Source organism: Psammomys obesus, unplaced genomic scaffold (genome assembly GCF_907164565.1).
Source record: "Psammomys obesus unplaced genomic scaffold, mPsaObe1.curated_primary_1811, whole genome shotgun sequence".
Taxonomy (NCBI): domain Eukaryota; kingdom Metazoa; phylum Chordata; class Mammalia; order Rodentia; family Muridae; genus Psammomys; species Psammomys obesus.
The window spans coordinates 3,773,221-3,788,328 of NW_026593286.1; the positions used below are offsets into that span (position 1 = coordinate 3,773,221).

The 15,108-nt window shown below is 50.9% G+C and overlaps 1 protein-coding gene across 6 annotated transcripts in view; it reads right to left on the reverse strand.

The window, feature by feature from the left end:
* Positions 1 to 1,418: 1,418 nt before the first annotated feature.
* The window catches only part of Agap1 (ArfGAP with GTPase domain, ankyrin repeat and PH domain 1), a 431,455-nt gene continuing 417,765 nt past the window's right edge, over positions 1,419 to 15,108 (reverse strand). For all 6 annotated transcript variants that reach the window (XM_055616997.1, XM_055616996.1, XM_055616995.1 and 3 more), the window contains 2 exons: positions 10,499 to 10,754; positions 1,419 to 7,995 (listed from right to left, as the gene is read on the reverse strand). In XM_055616997.1, coding sequence (XP_055472972.1) covers positions 7,792 to 7,995; positions 10,499 to 10,754 — 460 coding nt within the window. In that variant the 3' untranslated portion in view covers positions 1,419 to 7,791. The remainder of the gene's footprint in view (positions 7,996 to 10,498; positions 10,755 to 15,108) is intronic.

Consider the following 15,108-nt stretch of genomic DNA (forward strand, 5'->3'; position numbering starts at 1 on the left):
CTCAGCTTGAGCGAACAGTATGTTAGTAGTGTTAATAGCCCAACTTCATGCCTCACTGCCAAGAGGCACGACCACACTTTTACATGCCTTTGGAGAACAGAAGAAAGGAAAGAACCACTCAAAACTCCCTGCTGACATCTTAAACCTCTCTAGATATTAAAAGATTATTTATAGAGGTCTTTTTTGTTTGTTTCTTTGATACAGGTTTCTCCGTCTCCCTGGCTGTCCTAGAACTAGCTATGCAGCCCTGGCTGGCCCTTGAACTCGAGAGCCTCCTGCCTCTGCCTCCTGAGGGCTGGGATTAAAGGTGTGCCCCGGCACCCGCCACCTGGCATACAGAGGTCAGTCTCAGCCATACCTCAAATTCCTCACACCTTCGCTTTGCCCACACAGCCTCTCTGGAGGGTGCTGTGGCCCTGCCCACAGGGGTATATGCGAAGGTGGGACGGCAGGGCCTGGGCACCGCTTCCCTCACTCTCCACAGACCACCAACCCACCAGCCCGCGGCCCCGCCCGCTCTGTGGACCCGAGTGCCCCGCCTATCTGGTCAGTGGTATAAACAGCCTCCGAGGCACGACGTCCACCGTTTCTTCCCTTTTGTCCACCCACATGGAATGCAGCCCTGGGGAACAGCATTCTAGATGCCAGGTGGCAACAGTACCAAATGTTTGGTGGGGGCCAGGCCCAGAGCACACCCAAACTGTCCAGGCAGTTACTCCTGAGGAAGAGTCATCTTCAAGTTATTCACACTACCTTAGAAATCTCTCACGGAAAAAAAACCAAAACCAAAACCCCAAAACCAAACCCATGCATTGGCTCACCTCCTGAAAGCCTGTCTTTGTGCCACCTGGGTGTGTGGTCACAAGCACGGAGTGGCATGCTGCCCTGGGTGTGGGGTCGCACTCTGATGGCTGTGATGGCCTACGTGGCACCCTGCAGGTGACTGTGCCATGGGAAAGGTTCCAAAGAGAGGATCCTTATGGGAGCACCCACAGGCATGCCTTACCGGAACCACTGTGCTGAGTGTCTGGGGTGTGTGTCCGGGCTGAGGGTATCTCGGGTGGGGTCACCTCCTCTGATGTGGGAGTGATGATGTTTAGCGTGAGGAAGTTGCAGCAACGCTCTTGACGGCAATCCCATCAACGGTGCAGTTCTGGGTGAGACTCTTCTTCCAGCTGCCCCTGCCTTGCAGTCACTCTCACAGGGGGAAGGCGATCAGGGCAATATTGAGACACACACAGCACTATGACATGTCCAGCTTCCGGAGTCTCAGGCTGCAGGCTGAGGGACCAGTCCCCTCAGATACAGGTGGCCTGTCTCTAAGACAAGCCCTCTTCTGTGATTTACCTTTCCTGGGAATGGGAAACCCAATTAATTGTGACAAATCGCTACCAAGAAGAGGCTTCACAGCAGCGGTGTATACATATTTTCATTTCTTTATTAGAAAGAGGTCTCTACATTACAGCCACCTCTCTGGTACTTTACACTTTTCCATTTCTTTTCCCCTTAGAATACTGTACAGCTGACACAAAATCCCAAGGCAGGAAAATACAAACCAGCATATTTAACCCGAACAAGGTCGCATGAACGAACAAGCAAAGCGAAATGTCTGTGGATGGTTTCATTACAGGACAAAAAGCATAAATAAAGCATCAGTCATCAGGAAACGTAAAGTTATGGAATGAGGTAATATCAAAATGCCCCAGACAGACCACTCACCTCTGGAGAAGCCCCATGGTGCTTCCGCCTTCTCCATGTGGCGGGCGAGGTGGCCTTCCCTGCCCTGACCCCGGAAAGTGCCAGTGGTACCCTGCCTTGCCATGGGGTTTCTCTTTGCAAAGAAGCTCCTGTGGCCAGAGAAGGACTCAAGGTGGAACTAGGGAGGAGGATGGGAAGGGGCAGGAGAGGACGCCCAGGCCCTGTCCTCTGCAGGCCCAGCCTCGGGCTGCTGTGACAGGCTAGCCACCTCCTGTGCATACCTGGGACTCCCACTCTTTCAGTCCTCAGGGCTCAGGCCTGGAGGACCAGTTCTTATCTTGGAAGCTCATATTATTTTAGAAGAAAACTACTACCCCCACCTCCACAATGTGGGGAGGGAAAGGGATGGTTATATATATGAGAGAAAGGTTAATTTCAACAGGAAGGTGCAGATACCTTGCCCTTTGGTTACAGGGATGTTTTGAAGGTATCTTTTGCCTGTCCATCACATAAACAGGCCAGGTCTCCACTCAACTGCCCTGGGGAACCAAAGTGCCACCCTGGTTAAAACAACAAACAAACAAACAAACAAACAAATTGCAGGGCCTGGTAGGTAAGCAATGCATGTGCAAGAGCAGGAACCAGAGGCCACATTTGGGCTGGCGTCAACTCACAGCACCCCTGGTCCCTTCTCCGCTCACCCGCTGAGCCAGGTGGCCAGGCCTCTTATGAGCACCTCAGCTGTGAACAGCGGGCTGCTTAAAAATTGTTTTGGGGGCTACATAGGTCTTTCTACTCAGAATGCCCTCAGTGAGTTCACCAGACCCACCCAGCAGGCTAAGCATCTGAGAGCCATCTCCAACACCTCCGCTAACATTCAGGCTAGCGTGGATGCAGCCCTGAACCTGGACCCTGGGGAACCATGTGATCCTAGGGCGGTTGTTCCCAGCAGCAGTGTGCTAAGGGGCTCTCCTCAGGGCCTAATCCCTCCACCCCCCCAACCCATTCATTCACACTTCTTGGTTCCTTCATTTCACAAGACAAAGGCCATGTAATTCCCTGCACACAGAATTCCAGGTCAGTCCCCTCCTTTGGCGGGAGAGTCCATCATATGGCTTGATTCATGACCCCCAGGGGTCCCCTGCAGATATCACGTGCTCAGCAAAATAAAGACAAGCCCTGAGCTGACCTCTCTCTCATTCACCAAGGCCACTTGCTTGGTCCTAGACTAGCTGCCAGTGCTGGGTGCCCGCAGCCATCTGCGGCTCACTGTGGGAGAGGGAGGCCTCAGTTAAGAACGCTTAGACCAGACAGGAGAAGACCCAAACTAAATACTGCTCTTCTCTAGGAAAATTGGCTTCTTGAGTGGAGGCACAGCTTCTCCATGGAACTTCACTGTGCTCTGCCCTGGGCAGGTAGTCTAAGGGCTTATGGCACTTAAACTCCCCTAATCTGGATCTGAAAACAAACAAACAAACAAAACAAAACTGAAGGACACAAAGCTTCCTTGGCTGTCTAGAATCATCCATGATGAAATGTTCTCTCTCTTCAGCTCTGACCCAGGGTGCCAACCCATGTCTAAAGAGCAGCAGCGTAGAAACTAAACAAAGGGTCTCAGCATCTGCAAGAGCTCTGTCAGGCCAGGACTTCTGAGCCTAGAGAGACTTTACATCTTTAAACACTAAGGACCCCCCAGATGGTCAGTCGTGTCTTTCTCCATGAAGTGAGAGAGATGAACCCTGCCTCCAGTCGCTGGCGTCTCTCCATCGGCTGTCCCTTCTTGGTTCCAGGGGTGGGAATAAAAGCCTGGGGACTATTGCTGAGTGGCACCAGCGAAGAGTAGCCGGGCTCCTTCCCCTTCCCTTTCTCATCCCTCAAGAAGGAATGTGATCATTTTGGCTAAAAACCCTTCTACCTCAGCCAGCTTTAGAGAAGCCCCCCAAACAGGCCAAGACACAAAAAGCAGGCTCACATGGTTCTCCTGGTCCCACTGTATGCTGCTACCCAGGACCCGGTGGGAGTGGGGGCCATTCCAAGAGACACAGTGGAGGAGAAGGTTGCACAGGGGATACCAATGGCCCTGACAGCTTTCTGGTGAGTGACAAGGGAGTGGCCACCCCCAGCTGTGCTTCCACAGCAGACACAGTGGGAGATAAATTCTTGTTGTTTTTGTTTTATAAAAGGAAAGTTGCTCATTGGTGTCATGTTTCTTCAAATTCCTTCCTAACTGCCTTTCAATTTGTTTGCTTCAAAGTCATAAATGCAATCCTGGGGGAGTTTCAGCAAAGCCTCAGGGACCTTGTAGGGTGTGAAGAATGGAGACGGAAGAGCTGAAGAGAGCTCACCAAAAGGCGTAGGCTCACTCCTCAAAGACCTCAGCCTCTCAGGAGTTTGGAGGCCCTGTCCATGTGCCTCCCAGCTGTGCTGTTGTGGGGTGTCCCCAGGAGGGGTGGAGATTGCCCATCTCAGGCAAGAAACAGCCAAAACGAAGGGTGGAAGGGTAGAACCTTTGGCAACTGAGAGCCCAGCTCAGGCTCAGGGCCAGCAGGTCTCTGGTTCACCAAGTTCAGATGCAAACTCACTGTGGGTCTTGACAGAGAAGGGGATGTTACAGAAGGCGAGCCTGGTGCTCACCCTGTGGCTGAGCTTTTCTGTGGATAAACAGTCAGTGAAGCCCAAGGCCTGAGGGGCTACAGTCCTCACAGTGGGACGGGACACTGGCTTTGAATGCGTGTGTTACACCCCAGCAGCCTCAAGGAAACGTAAAGGACCAATAGCAGAGGTCTGAGGGCAGGGGGCTCATCTTGGGCTTGAGTGACATTGGGGGATCTCCTTTTGTCTGTAGATCCAGACTAAAAAAAATGGGTGGGGGGGGGTGTTTCTCAGAAGTGAGCAGAATAAGGAAGGCTTCACTCTTCTCCCTTGACACTGTTCAAGGGCCTGAGCTCAGCAGAGGTAGCCCAGGTTAGCCTGGGATGCGGCTGGTTCTAGCACTGCCTCCCAAGGGCGGGGGATGGCCAAGTCACAGGTCCCTTTGCTGCTGACCCCAGCGGGCTACTTCTCAACAAGAAATTCACCCTGAACACAGAAGGCTTCTACATGGACTCTGTAGTGGGCTTCTCACACCTGTCACTTCATGGAGGGGCCCAGTGCCTGGCAGAAAAGTGGTCTCAGCCCTAAGGCCACTTTGGGATGAGAACTCCAAAGCTGCCCCTCCTCCCTAACCTGCTTCTCTGACTTTTCCACTTCCTGTCTTGATCTTAGTAACTCCACTGCATGACTACCTTATGTTGACATGCTCCTTAAGAAGTGTGTCCCATTAAAGGAAGTGGTTAATGCTGGGACTGGTTTCTAAAATCCAGGTCCTTGCTTCTCCCAGCCTCGGTGTCCACTTGAAAATGAGAACAAGAAGGTTGTCACTGAGGGAAGTACTTGGGTCTGATGGTGAAGTATTAGCACGGGTTAGGCCACTTCTCTCCTTCATGAGCACAGAGAATCCCAGAGGGATTTCATCCTTCCATCTGTTGCAACAACTCAGGCTTATGGAAAGTGGGCTGCCCCCAGGACAATTCAGGGAGGTTAAAACTGGCAGGGGAGGGGCCACATGTTGTGAGGAAAAACTGATGTCATCAGAGCGACATAGGGAGGGAGGGAACCAGATCGAGCAATTGCGCATTCGGGCAGTGGTGGGTGACGTGAAACCAGGAGTCATTCGGGAAAATATCGTATTATAAACACATAATAATATGTACACACTCATATACACTCTGAAGAGAGGCCTTACGAAGGGTTCCATTTCCCTTCTGAAGTAGGCTCCCCTATGATAAAAGCACTCCTACAGTGGGAATTAGCTACACTGAAATAATTTAAGAATCTCATTTATACTCTATCTGTGTTCTCTAGAGAAGTCTATGGTAAAGGCTACGTGGAGGCGTGTGCGGATCGCAGGATTGGATACTAATGCAGGTCTTCAAAAATAGGCGATGACAGCTTGTTTTCTCTATTCACATATAAAGTAACGACACAGTGATGAAGAGCAGGGTGAAAAACCAAATGCACGGCTTATGGAACTGAGCTCAGGAGCCTCAGACCCGTGGCTTGTGCACCTGTGACATTTTTGGATACTGGTCAGTTCCAGCCGTGCCGGGGCTGGAGATCTCCACGACACCTACCCACATATATGCTGTGTAAAGCTTTACTTTCCATCCCATCTATTTTAAACCTTCTTTTATTTATTTTTTTTTAAAAAGTGAAAGACGAGGAAAAACTCTTACAAAATATAAAGTTCAATATATGAGGGCAAGGAGCTTCTTCTCCACAGGGCGCCGGGGTGGCTGTGCGCAGTGTCCTGTCTTCCAGCGTGACGGCCTTCTCCCTGTCACACTGCCATGAGGGCTCTCTGGCAAGGCTGCCCCCGATTTATTTTTTAAAAACTAAATAGTGTCACGGTTTGGTGTTCCCGTCTGACCGCCGTGTTGATGGTGGCCGTGTCTGATGCGCCCTGTGCCCTGCCATGGCAAATTAGATGTGATGGTATAGCCGGACAAGGGAGGTGGGCCGTATGGGCTCTCAGGGGCCAGCTGTGCTGGAGTGGCTAGTAGCTGCTCTCAGGGTCTGATGCTCCGAAAAAAAAAATCACCCCTTCTTGCCACAGCCCCTCGATTTTGGGTGGAGAGGGTGGTATCAGCTCTAGAAATCTGCCTTTGGGATGAGGGATCATCTGCTCCTTCAAACTCTCCCCTCCCCCTTCCTTTCCTGACTTTAATAAGCAAACTGTGCCACCATCTTATTCTGATACGCACCTTTTAAAAAGCTGTTTATCACATTAATGGAAGTGTTTACTGCTGGGGTTCTCCCCTGCACAATGATCTGTAACCCTCTGATCTCAACTAGTTGCACGTTATTAGTTCCCATCCAGCTCAATTTATAAATTAACAGGGTGCCATTTGTCTGCACAGAAATCAATGCATATTTATGAACTTCTTTTATTCAAATAGATTTTTGCACATCTTCTTGACGCCAGAAACCTGGGTAACTCAGACCTTGTGGCTCAGGAGTGACTGAGGCCTGACACATCCATCGTGGCCAAGGGACAGAAAAATCTCTCTTAGGAAAAAAATAGCCTTTTGTGTATTTGCTTAGTTTTGAAGCATACTTGAGCAAGCTATTTTCAGCTGAACTCATGATTTCTGTTTTGGATTTCCAAGTTACATTTATTTATTTGTTTATTTATTTATTTTCCATTTTTTTATTTTTTAATTTTTTGTTTTTTGCACCAAGGAAGGGAACTGTAGTCAAATAATACCCAGCAACTGATTTCCTCTCTTTGGACTGAAAAATTAAACAGATACTAAATTATGACAGTGAATTTAGAAAGGAGGGCTCCGAGGGCTGGGAGACATGTCTGGGGTAGACGACGCTGCTCGGCGCCGCAATCATCTCGTGGCAATCACCGGAGCGCGCCGTGTAACTACCTCCTCGGCTAATATGCCTTCTTCTCGGTGATGACTAATCACGTTCTATTAAACAGCGGTAATGCTGGAGGAACTCGACTATACAAGTGTAATGAAGCCAGTATTCTCCCTGGACAGATTAGCTACAACTGATTTGACACCTACCATCATAGGGGCTTCAGACCTGACAAACTGTGCTTGCTTCTGATTTATGCCGTCAAGCTCCCCAGAGAAGACATGAAATCCAAGCCTCCTTTTGGTCGAGGTGAAATGTACTGATGTGCTTAACTGCCGGGTAGGGGACTCTGCCCCCCTTCTCCTTGCTACCCCTTCCCCCCCCAGGCTCCATCTCCAGGCCACTGGAACAGGGGGTCCTCGTCGTGGTGTGCTATCCTCAAAGTCTCGAGGTTGTCAGTTGCGTTGCTTCCGGAGTGTGGGAAAAGGGCTCAGTTCTGTGGCCTCCGGCCTCCTCTTCTCCCCTTGAGGATGTCCAGGTTTGGAGATTTCGTGTGGAGTGAGTGAATGGCAGGTGGGTGGAAGGTGACCACCAGGAAGAGGGAGGAAACTGAGGGACTCACGTGGTGCTGTGATGTCCGGAGCGGGCGGGCCTGTGGGATCCCAGGTGCGGTGCTGGCCGAGCTCAGATAATGCTGGGCGCCCTCCCACCACTGTTGTTCCTGCTGTTGTTCTTCCTGGACAGGTTGGGGGTAGCCATGAGCACGAAGCGCTCATCGGGGCAGCCGTACTGCAGCAGCACCTCAATGCACTCCTGGCTGGAGGCCTGCCGGGCATATGCCAGCGCTGTGTTCCCGTGGGCATCTCGGGCCATGACGTCCACCCCGTACTGTAGAGGCAACACAGCACACGTCAGTGTCCCTGGGGATCTGAGGGCGGGCAGGGGTAGGGCGCACCTCAACTGCTCCGTGTGGACTGAGCTGGGATGGAGACACCTGGGACCGATGTCCACGCTCTGTAACTGCTGTCAGGAAAAGCCTCCCCACCCCCACACAAATGCTTTACATCACACACACAGGTCAAAGAGGACTTCAGTTTTGCTTTCCAATCATACATACACAGGGAAGGGCGGAAGATGGCTCAGAGGAGAAAGGTTCTTGTCAAGACTGAGAGCTGCGTTTGCTCCACGGAACTTACACTGTTGGAAGAGAGAACCCACTTCTGCAAGCTGTCCTGTGAGTGCCCAGGGCTGCTGTGTGACATGCTCACATGCACACACACACACACACACACACACACACACACACACACACGGCTGCTGAGCAACACGCTCACACACACACACACACACACACACACACACAGATACACAGAAACACATATACACGCATGGTAAATATTAGAAAATAGCAACGCTTGGAGCAGCTCAGTTTCATTGCAGAAGAAACGCGCAGGCTCACAAAAGGGAAAATTACAACAGTTTATTTATGTTTTTATCCTGCACTTTAATACTAGCAATGAGAACCAGGGCTTGGCAGATGCTAAGTGAGGTGTACTAAGCCTCAGTCCTTTCTTTCTTTTTTTTTTTTAATTAATTATACTTTCTTCATTTTGTATCCCCCCATAAACCCCTCCCTCCTCCCCTCCTAGTCCTACCTCCCCTCCCCCTTCTTCACGCATGCCCCTCCCCAAGTCCACTGATAGGGGAGGTCCTTCTCTCCTTCCTTCTGATATTAGTCTATCAGGTCTCATCAGGAGTGGCTGCATTATCATCTTCTGTGGCCTGGTAAGGCTGCTCCCCCCTCAGGGGGAGGTGATCAAAGAGCAGGCCAATCAGTTTATGTCAGAGGCAGTCCCTCTTCCCATTACTATGTAACCCACTTGGACACTAAACTGCCATGGGCTACATCTGTGTAGGGGTTCTAGGTTATCTCCAAGCATGGTACTTGGTTGGAGTATAAGTCTCGCCTGAGTCTTTTCTAATGAGCTTTCTTTGAATTTAACGGATATAAAACTGAATAATTTGTGCTTCTTTCTTTTACTGAACTGGACTTTCATAATTTTCTTACATTATCAAAAATTGCTCAAAAGTTTGGCTCCTCATAGCCATGTAAGGTGGAAACACATGAACCTTGTCCAGTTATTCCATTCTTGGCTGTAGCACAATCTGTGCAAAAGTTGTCAGTAGCAGAGCTAGTGAAGAGAGGTTTGTCTTTACTGCATCACTCTTAGTAGCTCATGGAAACACTAATGTTCACACTGAAGGCTAGCCCAGGGAGATGCCACGTGGCACACAAAACAGGGTTGGGGTGGGCCTTTGTGGAGGAGCCCTTACCCAGCATTCACAAAGGCGTGGGTTCTATGCCCAGCCTTCAAATAATATAATATCATTGTTTGCTGCTCTTGTGGAGGCCTGAGCTGAGTTCCTAGCACCCATGTTGGATGGCTTACAACTGTCTGTAACTCTAGCTCCGGGGAACGTGATGTCCATTTTTGATCCCTGTAGATTCCTGAATAGGCCTAAAAATAAAGTAAAGTAACGGGCTGAAGAGATGGTTCAGCAGTTAGGTGTGCCTGCTGATGTTCCAAAGGGGGTCAGTTCCAAAGGGGGTCAAGCACTCATGTTGGACGGCTTACACCCATCTGTCACCTCAATTCTAGGGAACCTGACATTCGTTTCTGGGCTTTGGGGCACTGGCAGATACCTACACAGACACAGACACAGACGGACAGACAGACACGCACGCACGCACGCACACACACACGCACCCCCCCCACACACACAGAGTGAGGACTTGACATTTCAGCATCTCAAAGCAGCTTGGCCCACATAGACAGGCCTTCTCTGTACAACCATTTCAGTTTCTTTTTTTTTTTTTTTTTTTTTAAAAATCAATTTCAAATTTCAACAAATTAAAAAAAAAATTCTCCTGAGTAGAAAGTCATTAAAATAGTGCAAGAGAGCCTTGATGACAAACACCCACCTACCAGACCTCAGCGCCTAGGGCCAGGACTTTTATGTTTTGAAAATAAAAATTCAAAGGTTTGTCAAAGGGACTCCTAGAAGCTATTCAAGCTATTCATGCCCCTGCTCTCACCCCCAAGATGATGATGATGAGAAATAAGTCCTGTGCCCCGCCCCCCAATGCTTGACCTGAAGGGACACCACAAAGATACTTCAGAAACTCTAGCAAGGGAGTGTCTGCTTCATTTCTGCTCGGTGCCCAGCCCTCCCCTGTCGCCCGGTACCCTCATGCAGGTAAGCCCACATGTAAAAGTTCAAACGCTGTGAGTCCGGCTCCCAGGCACGGTGGCCTTCTGTAGGAGCGAGGCATGACCCCACAGTGGCTGACCCCTCTGCTGGGCGTGGGGTGGGCACGCCAGTCACTTACCCAGATCAGCAGCTGAGCCAGGACCACACTGCCCTTGCGGCAGGCCAGGTGCAGCGCTGTGCGGCCGTCGCCTTCCCCGCAGGTTTCATTCACCTCATCCCGGGAGCCATGTGCCAGGAGCAGGATGACAGTCCGAAGGTCTTCCTCCGCAGTGGCACGGAGCAGTTGCTGGCCCAGGGAGAGCTCTGTGCATGGCAGTGGGGCTAGGAAGAGTTTCTGCTCATACTTGGCCCGGATCCATCGCTCCTTTTCTTCCCTGCAAAAGTCACCACACAGGCATGCATCAGAACTGAGGCTGGAATCTCTGCTCTGGTAGCTGTCACGGTTAGGGGGCAAGAGGAGGAAAGGAGTCAGTCTCCTCTTCCCAAGCTCCCCCCCCCCCCCCCGGCACTGCTTTTGGTCTCTGAAGTGGTGTCCTTGACTCCTGCGGCATCCACTCCCAGTTCCAGAGTCAGAACCTCTGGGGTGTGGGTTGCAAGCTGAGACTCCTCTAACCTCTGAGGTATGAACACAGCCTACTCACTGCCCACGGCCTGGGGCTGCATCAGTGCAGTGCTCAAAGGCTGGAGCTTTCTGTGAGCAAGCAAGCAAGGAAGGGGCTCCTTCAACAAGATGCCCGCAGATGAACAGACAGACAAACAAAACGGCCCCAGGTGAGGTGCTCCTATGTTCTAGTGCTGGCAAGTGACCGAGGAGCAGGCTTCGTCTCCTCTCTTCACTCACCCATACTCTGGAACGGGCATGTGTGAGTCCCCAAGGGTTCCCATCACTCCTCGCTGCAGGAAACACTGAAGAGGAAGGAATCTGCCATCTCTGGAAACTTGTGAAATGCTTAAGGGGAGAGGGCAGAATGTTGATCTCTGAGAAAAAGTGTTCCAGGACTCTGCCTCAAGGGGGAAAAGTGGGCAGCCCCTGAGGCCAGAGCAAAGCTAGGGACAAGAGGGCAGGGTGACGCTGGAAGGGTGTGGGCTCTGCAGTGTGGCAATCCCTGACGATGCCTTGTACACGGTGTTTTGTCCCCAGCTCCCAGCACAAGCCGGAGAACAGGAGCATCCGGGGCGGGCTCCTCCCCAGGGGCTATCTATCACTTGGAAAGAATTGTAGAGATAAGGAAGAAAGAACAGGGTGGGAGAGGAAGGGAGGAAAGGACCCCTGCCCCCCCCCCCCCGCTGTGTTTATATAGATCAAGAAGACAGGCTGGTTGGGCATACTGAAGCACAACTTGAAATCCCAGCACTCGGGAGGCAGAGGCAGGTGGATGGATCTCTGTGAGTGGGAGGGCAGCCTGGTCTACACAGCCAGCCACAGGTACATAGTGGGAGGATCCCTGGGAGCTGCCTTTAGGCTCTGGGATAGTGAGGTTAGACATCGGCGCCGGATTCTCAACAAAACAACAGCCGAGAGAAAGGATGAGACACTGAACCCCACAGCCCAAACAGGGGTGGCACGTGTTTTAAAAGAAGATCTGTGATTTCATGAGTAGCTCTTAGAATTTTCCCAGCAGCCTGTGGGTTCCCAAGGCCTGAACACAGCTTTTTCATGAGGATGATGAAGAGAGCAAGCAAACCCTACACATACGGAGAGACTGTAATTATCTCAGACTTCAGGAAGACGCCAGCTCACAATGACTTCTAAAACCCAGAGCCTCTTGCTGCTGTAATCAGAGCACACAGCTACCGGCTGTGCGGAGGAATCAAGGGCCTTCCCCAACCCTCCAGAAAGAAAACTCATTACATTTCTGCTTCCAAGGACCAGAAGAAAGGCCTCATCTACACCTCTGCACGGTGTTTACACTGCGCCTGCTGACCTAGTGTCAGGTTAGCCCTAATCTGTCTTTAAATACTTAGGCAAACAGATTCTTCCAGGGGTAGATCTGGATTAGTTCTGCTTCACTTCCTGGTACATGTGAGTGACCCCCACGTGACCCCTGACTCTTCACTCAGAGATTTCCAGGACAAACACTTGGCTGCAGCAGAGATGAACTGGCTCCCAGAGCCTCCAAGGAGGAGCCCTCACACACATCCTTACTTAGGCAGAGAGGTGGGGAACATCCAGGAAATGCAAGACCCCAAACCCAGTGGTTCTGATTCTATTTTAAAGGCTTGTTTATTAAAAAAAAAAAAGTTACACGTTTGTTGATGTAGTTCATAAATCAGGAAGGAGAAAGAGCAAGACGTGAATTAAATGAGAAGGGCTAATGGTGTAGGAGACATCCGGACCTCCAATTTCCAATCTGCTAACTCTCATTTTTGAGCAGGCATTAAAATCAGACTGTCTTATTCTGCTCCAGTTGATTTTAAAAGTCATTGCCCGATCATCCAGGGATAACAGGAGAACTTAACATCAGAACTCTGGTCTTAACTGCAATGATTAAAATTTCATTTTAATATTCAAATCCCAGCCAAAGACTGAGCAGAGAGCCCTGCCTCCACCAAGGTCGATCCACAGGGCTGCTTGCAGAATGGCTTTAGCGTCAGATGGAGACAGCTTTTTACCAAATCTTCGTACACTTTTAAAAAACAGAGTCCTGCCGGGTCCCTTGGCCTTCAAACTCAACAGGAGTCTAAGTGAGGGCACAGACTTCATGCCTGCACAAGATACGACTTTTTCTTTTCTTTTTTCTTTTAGCTGAAATCCATTTAGTATAGAAATAGAGGCTGGCCCAGGGCAATGTACATTTATGGGTGTGAGTTCAGTTGCTCCCATCAACTACCTGTGTCCTGTGGCCACTGCCTACCCTAACAAGGACACCCAACATGTGGCTTGGGGAGCTTTTTCCAGTGGTTGCAGGGAAGGAAAACAATCTCCACTGATGCCGGGCTGTGAGGCTGCGCTCTCTTCTTAAGAGGCCTCAGGGTCTCTACACCTGCTCTTCTCACCTTCCCCTCCTTGGACACTTGTTTTGCCATCTGCAAAATGGGCCTATTAAAGTGACACCCACTAAAGCCAGGGCTTTTCAGAACTAAGGCCTCATGTGTGGTCTAGGCACACGCCACAGCAGCCGTTCTGTAGCAGAATCTATTTCTACCCACTCATGTCAGTCATGGTCTGGCACACAGCACTCACCAGCCTGGGGTCGTGTGGTGGGGCAGGAAGAGATGTCTGTGGTGTAGTGGGCGTTTCTGCCTGTAGAAGTCATCATGCTGAACATGGGGGGGAGGCTGCTCTCAGCCAGGGACCTATGAGCCCCTTGAGGGTGTGGAGACCCCGGACACCCAGGGCAAAGGATCTTGCTTAGTTCAAATGATCCTATGGTTGTTGGCATGGCTGGGGCTAAGCACAGGCCCAAGAGGCCTAAGGCTCCTTGTTGTCATGGGCAAAACTGGTTGACGCTTCAGCCACTGTCCGGCTTCATTTGGTGACGAGTTCTTCACGGAGTTAGTAAAGTTAAATGGGGCCCTTGAGGTGGATCTCCAATCCACTATGGCTGGGGTCCCTAAAAGCAAGAGTTACTAGCCACCCTGCCTCTATGTACACCAGAAGGGTCATGCAAGCCAGGAAGACAGGCCTCCCCAGACAACAGCCCTGACCACCATGCATCCTGCTCTTGCACTGTGGGCTTCTGGCTCCTGAAGCCTGCACACTCTGCTGCTACGAGGCTTAGCCATCCCTCTCCACAGCTCTCCCTGGTGAGAGGGCACTCTGATAGTGGTTTCTGTTCCATTCTGTCAACATCACTACCCTAGGAAACCACAGTGCCAAAGCACAGAGACTCCAATTGTTATCCTCGGGTCCCTTGGCCATGCGCTTCATTGTCCCCAAGGAAGGCCAGTTCAAGAGCAGCGGAGCTGGCAGTAGGTCACCGCGACTCGTTCCAGTGCCCTGGAGGACCACTGCTCACAGCCTCTGCTAGCTAATGAGCTAAAAAATGAATTATTGGTGCGGCTGCCATCAGCAGGGAGGAGGGGCCGACTCCTCATCAGGTCTTGGTGCTGACACACCTTTAAATAAATCAGCTGCAGAGAGGGAGGAAGGGAGGGAGGACGGAAGGAGTAACCTGTCAGAAGACAGACACCAACCCCATCCCTGAAAACACAAAGAAGAGCCCTTTTCGGGAGGTACCCTCTCCTACCTGAAATGGAGCCCTTTGGGAGTAGCTCTCTGCCTCCCTATGAATATGACTATGAACTGCCTGGCTGTTTAAACCACAGGCTAGCAGTGAGCAAATACAAGACTTGGGTTTGAAGACTGTGCAGGACTGGGCTGCAGAGCTAGAAGCCCTTTAGGTACCTCAGTGTCTACTGGGCTTGGTCAACGATGCTCTAACAACTATAGCTTGGTGGACTAAGCTACTGACAGTTGCCTAGTGTCCTGGCTGGTTCTATGCCAACCTGATACAAGCTAGAGCCATCAGAGAGGAGGGAGCCTCAATTGAGAAAGTGCCTCCATTGGATGGGCCGTAGGCAAGCCTGGGGAGTTAGTGATTTATGAGAGACAGGGGGTTCAGCCCATTGTGGGCGGTGTCACTCTTGGCTGGTGGTCCTGGGTTCTATGAGAAAGCAGGCCAATCAAGCCACGTGATAAAGCCAGTAATCAGCACCCATTCATGCCTCTGTACCAGCTACTGCTTCCAGGTTCCTGCCCTTTCTGAGTTCCTGTCCTGGCTTCCT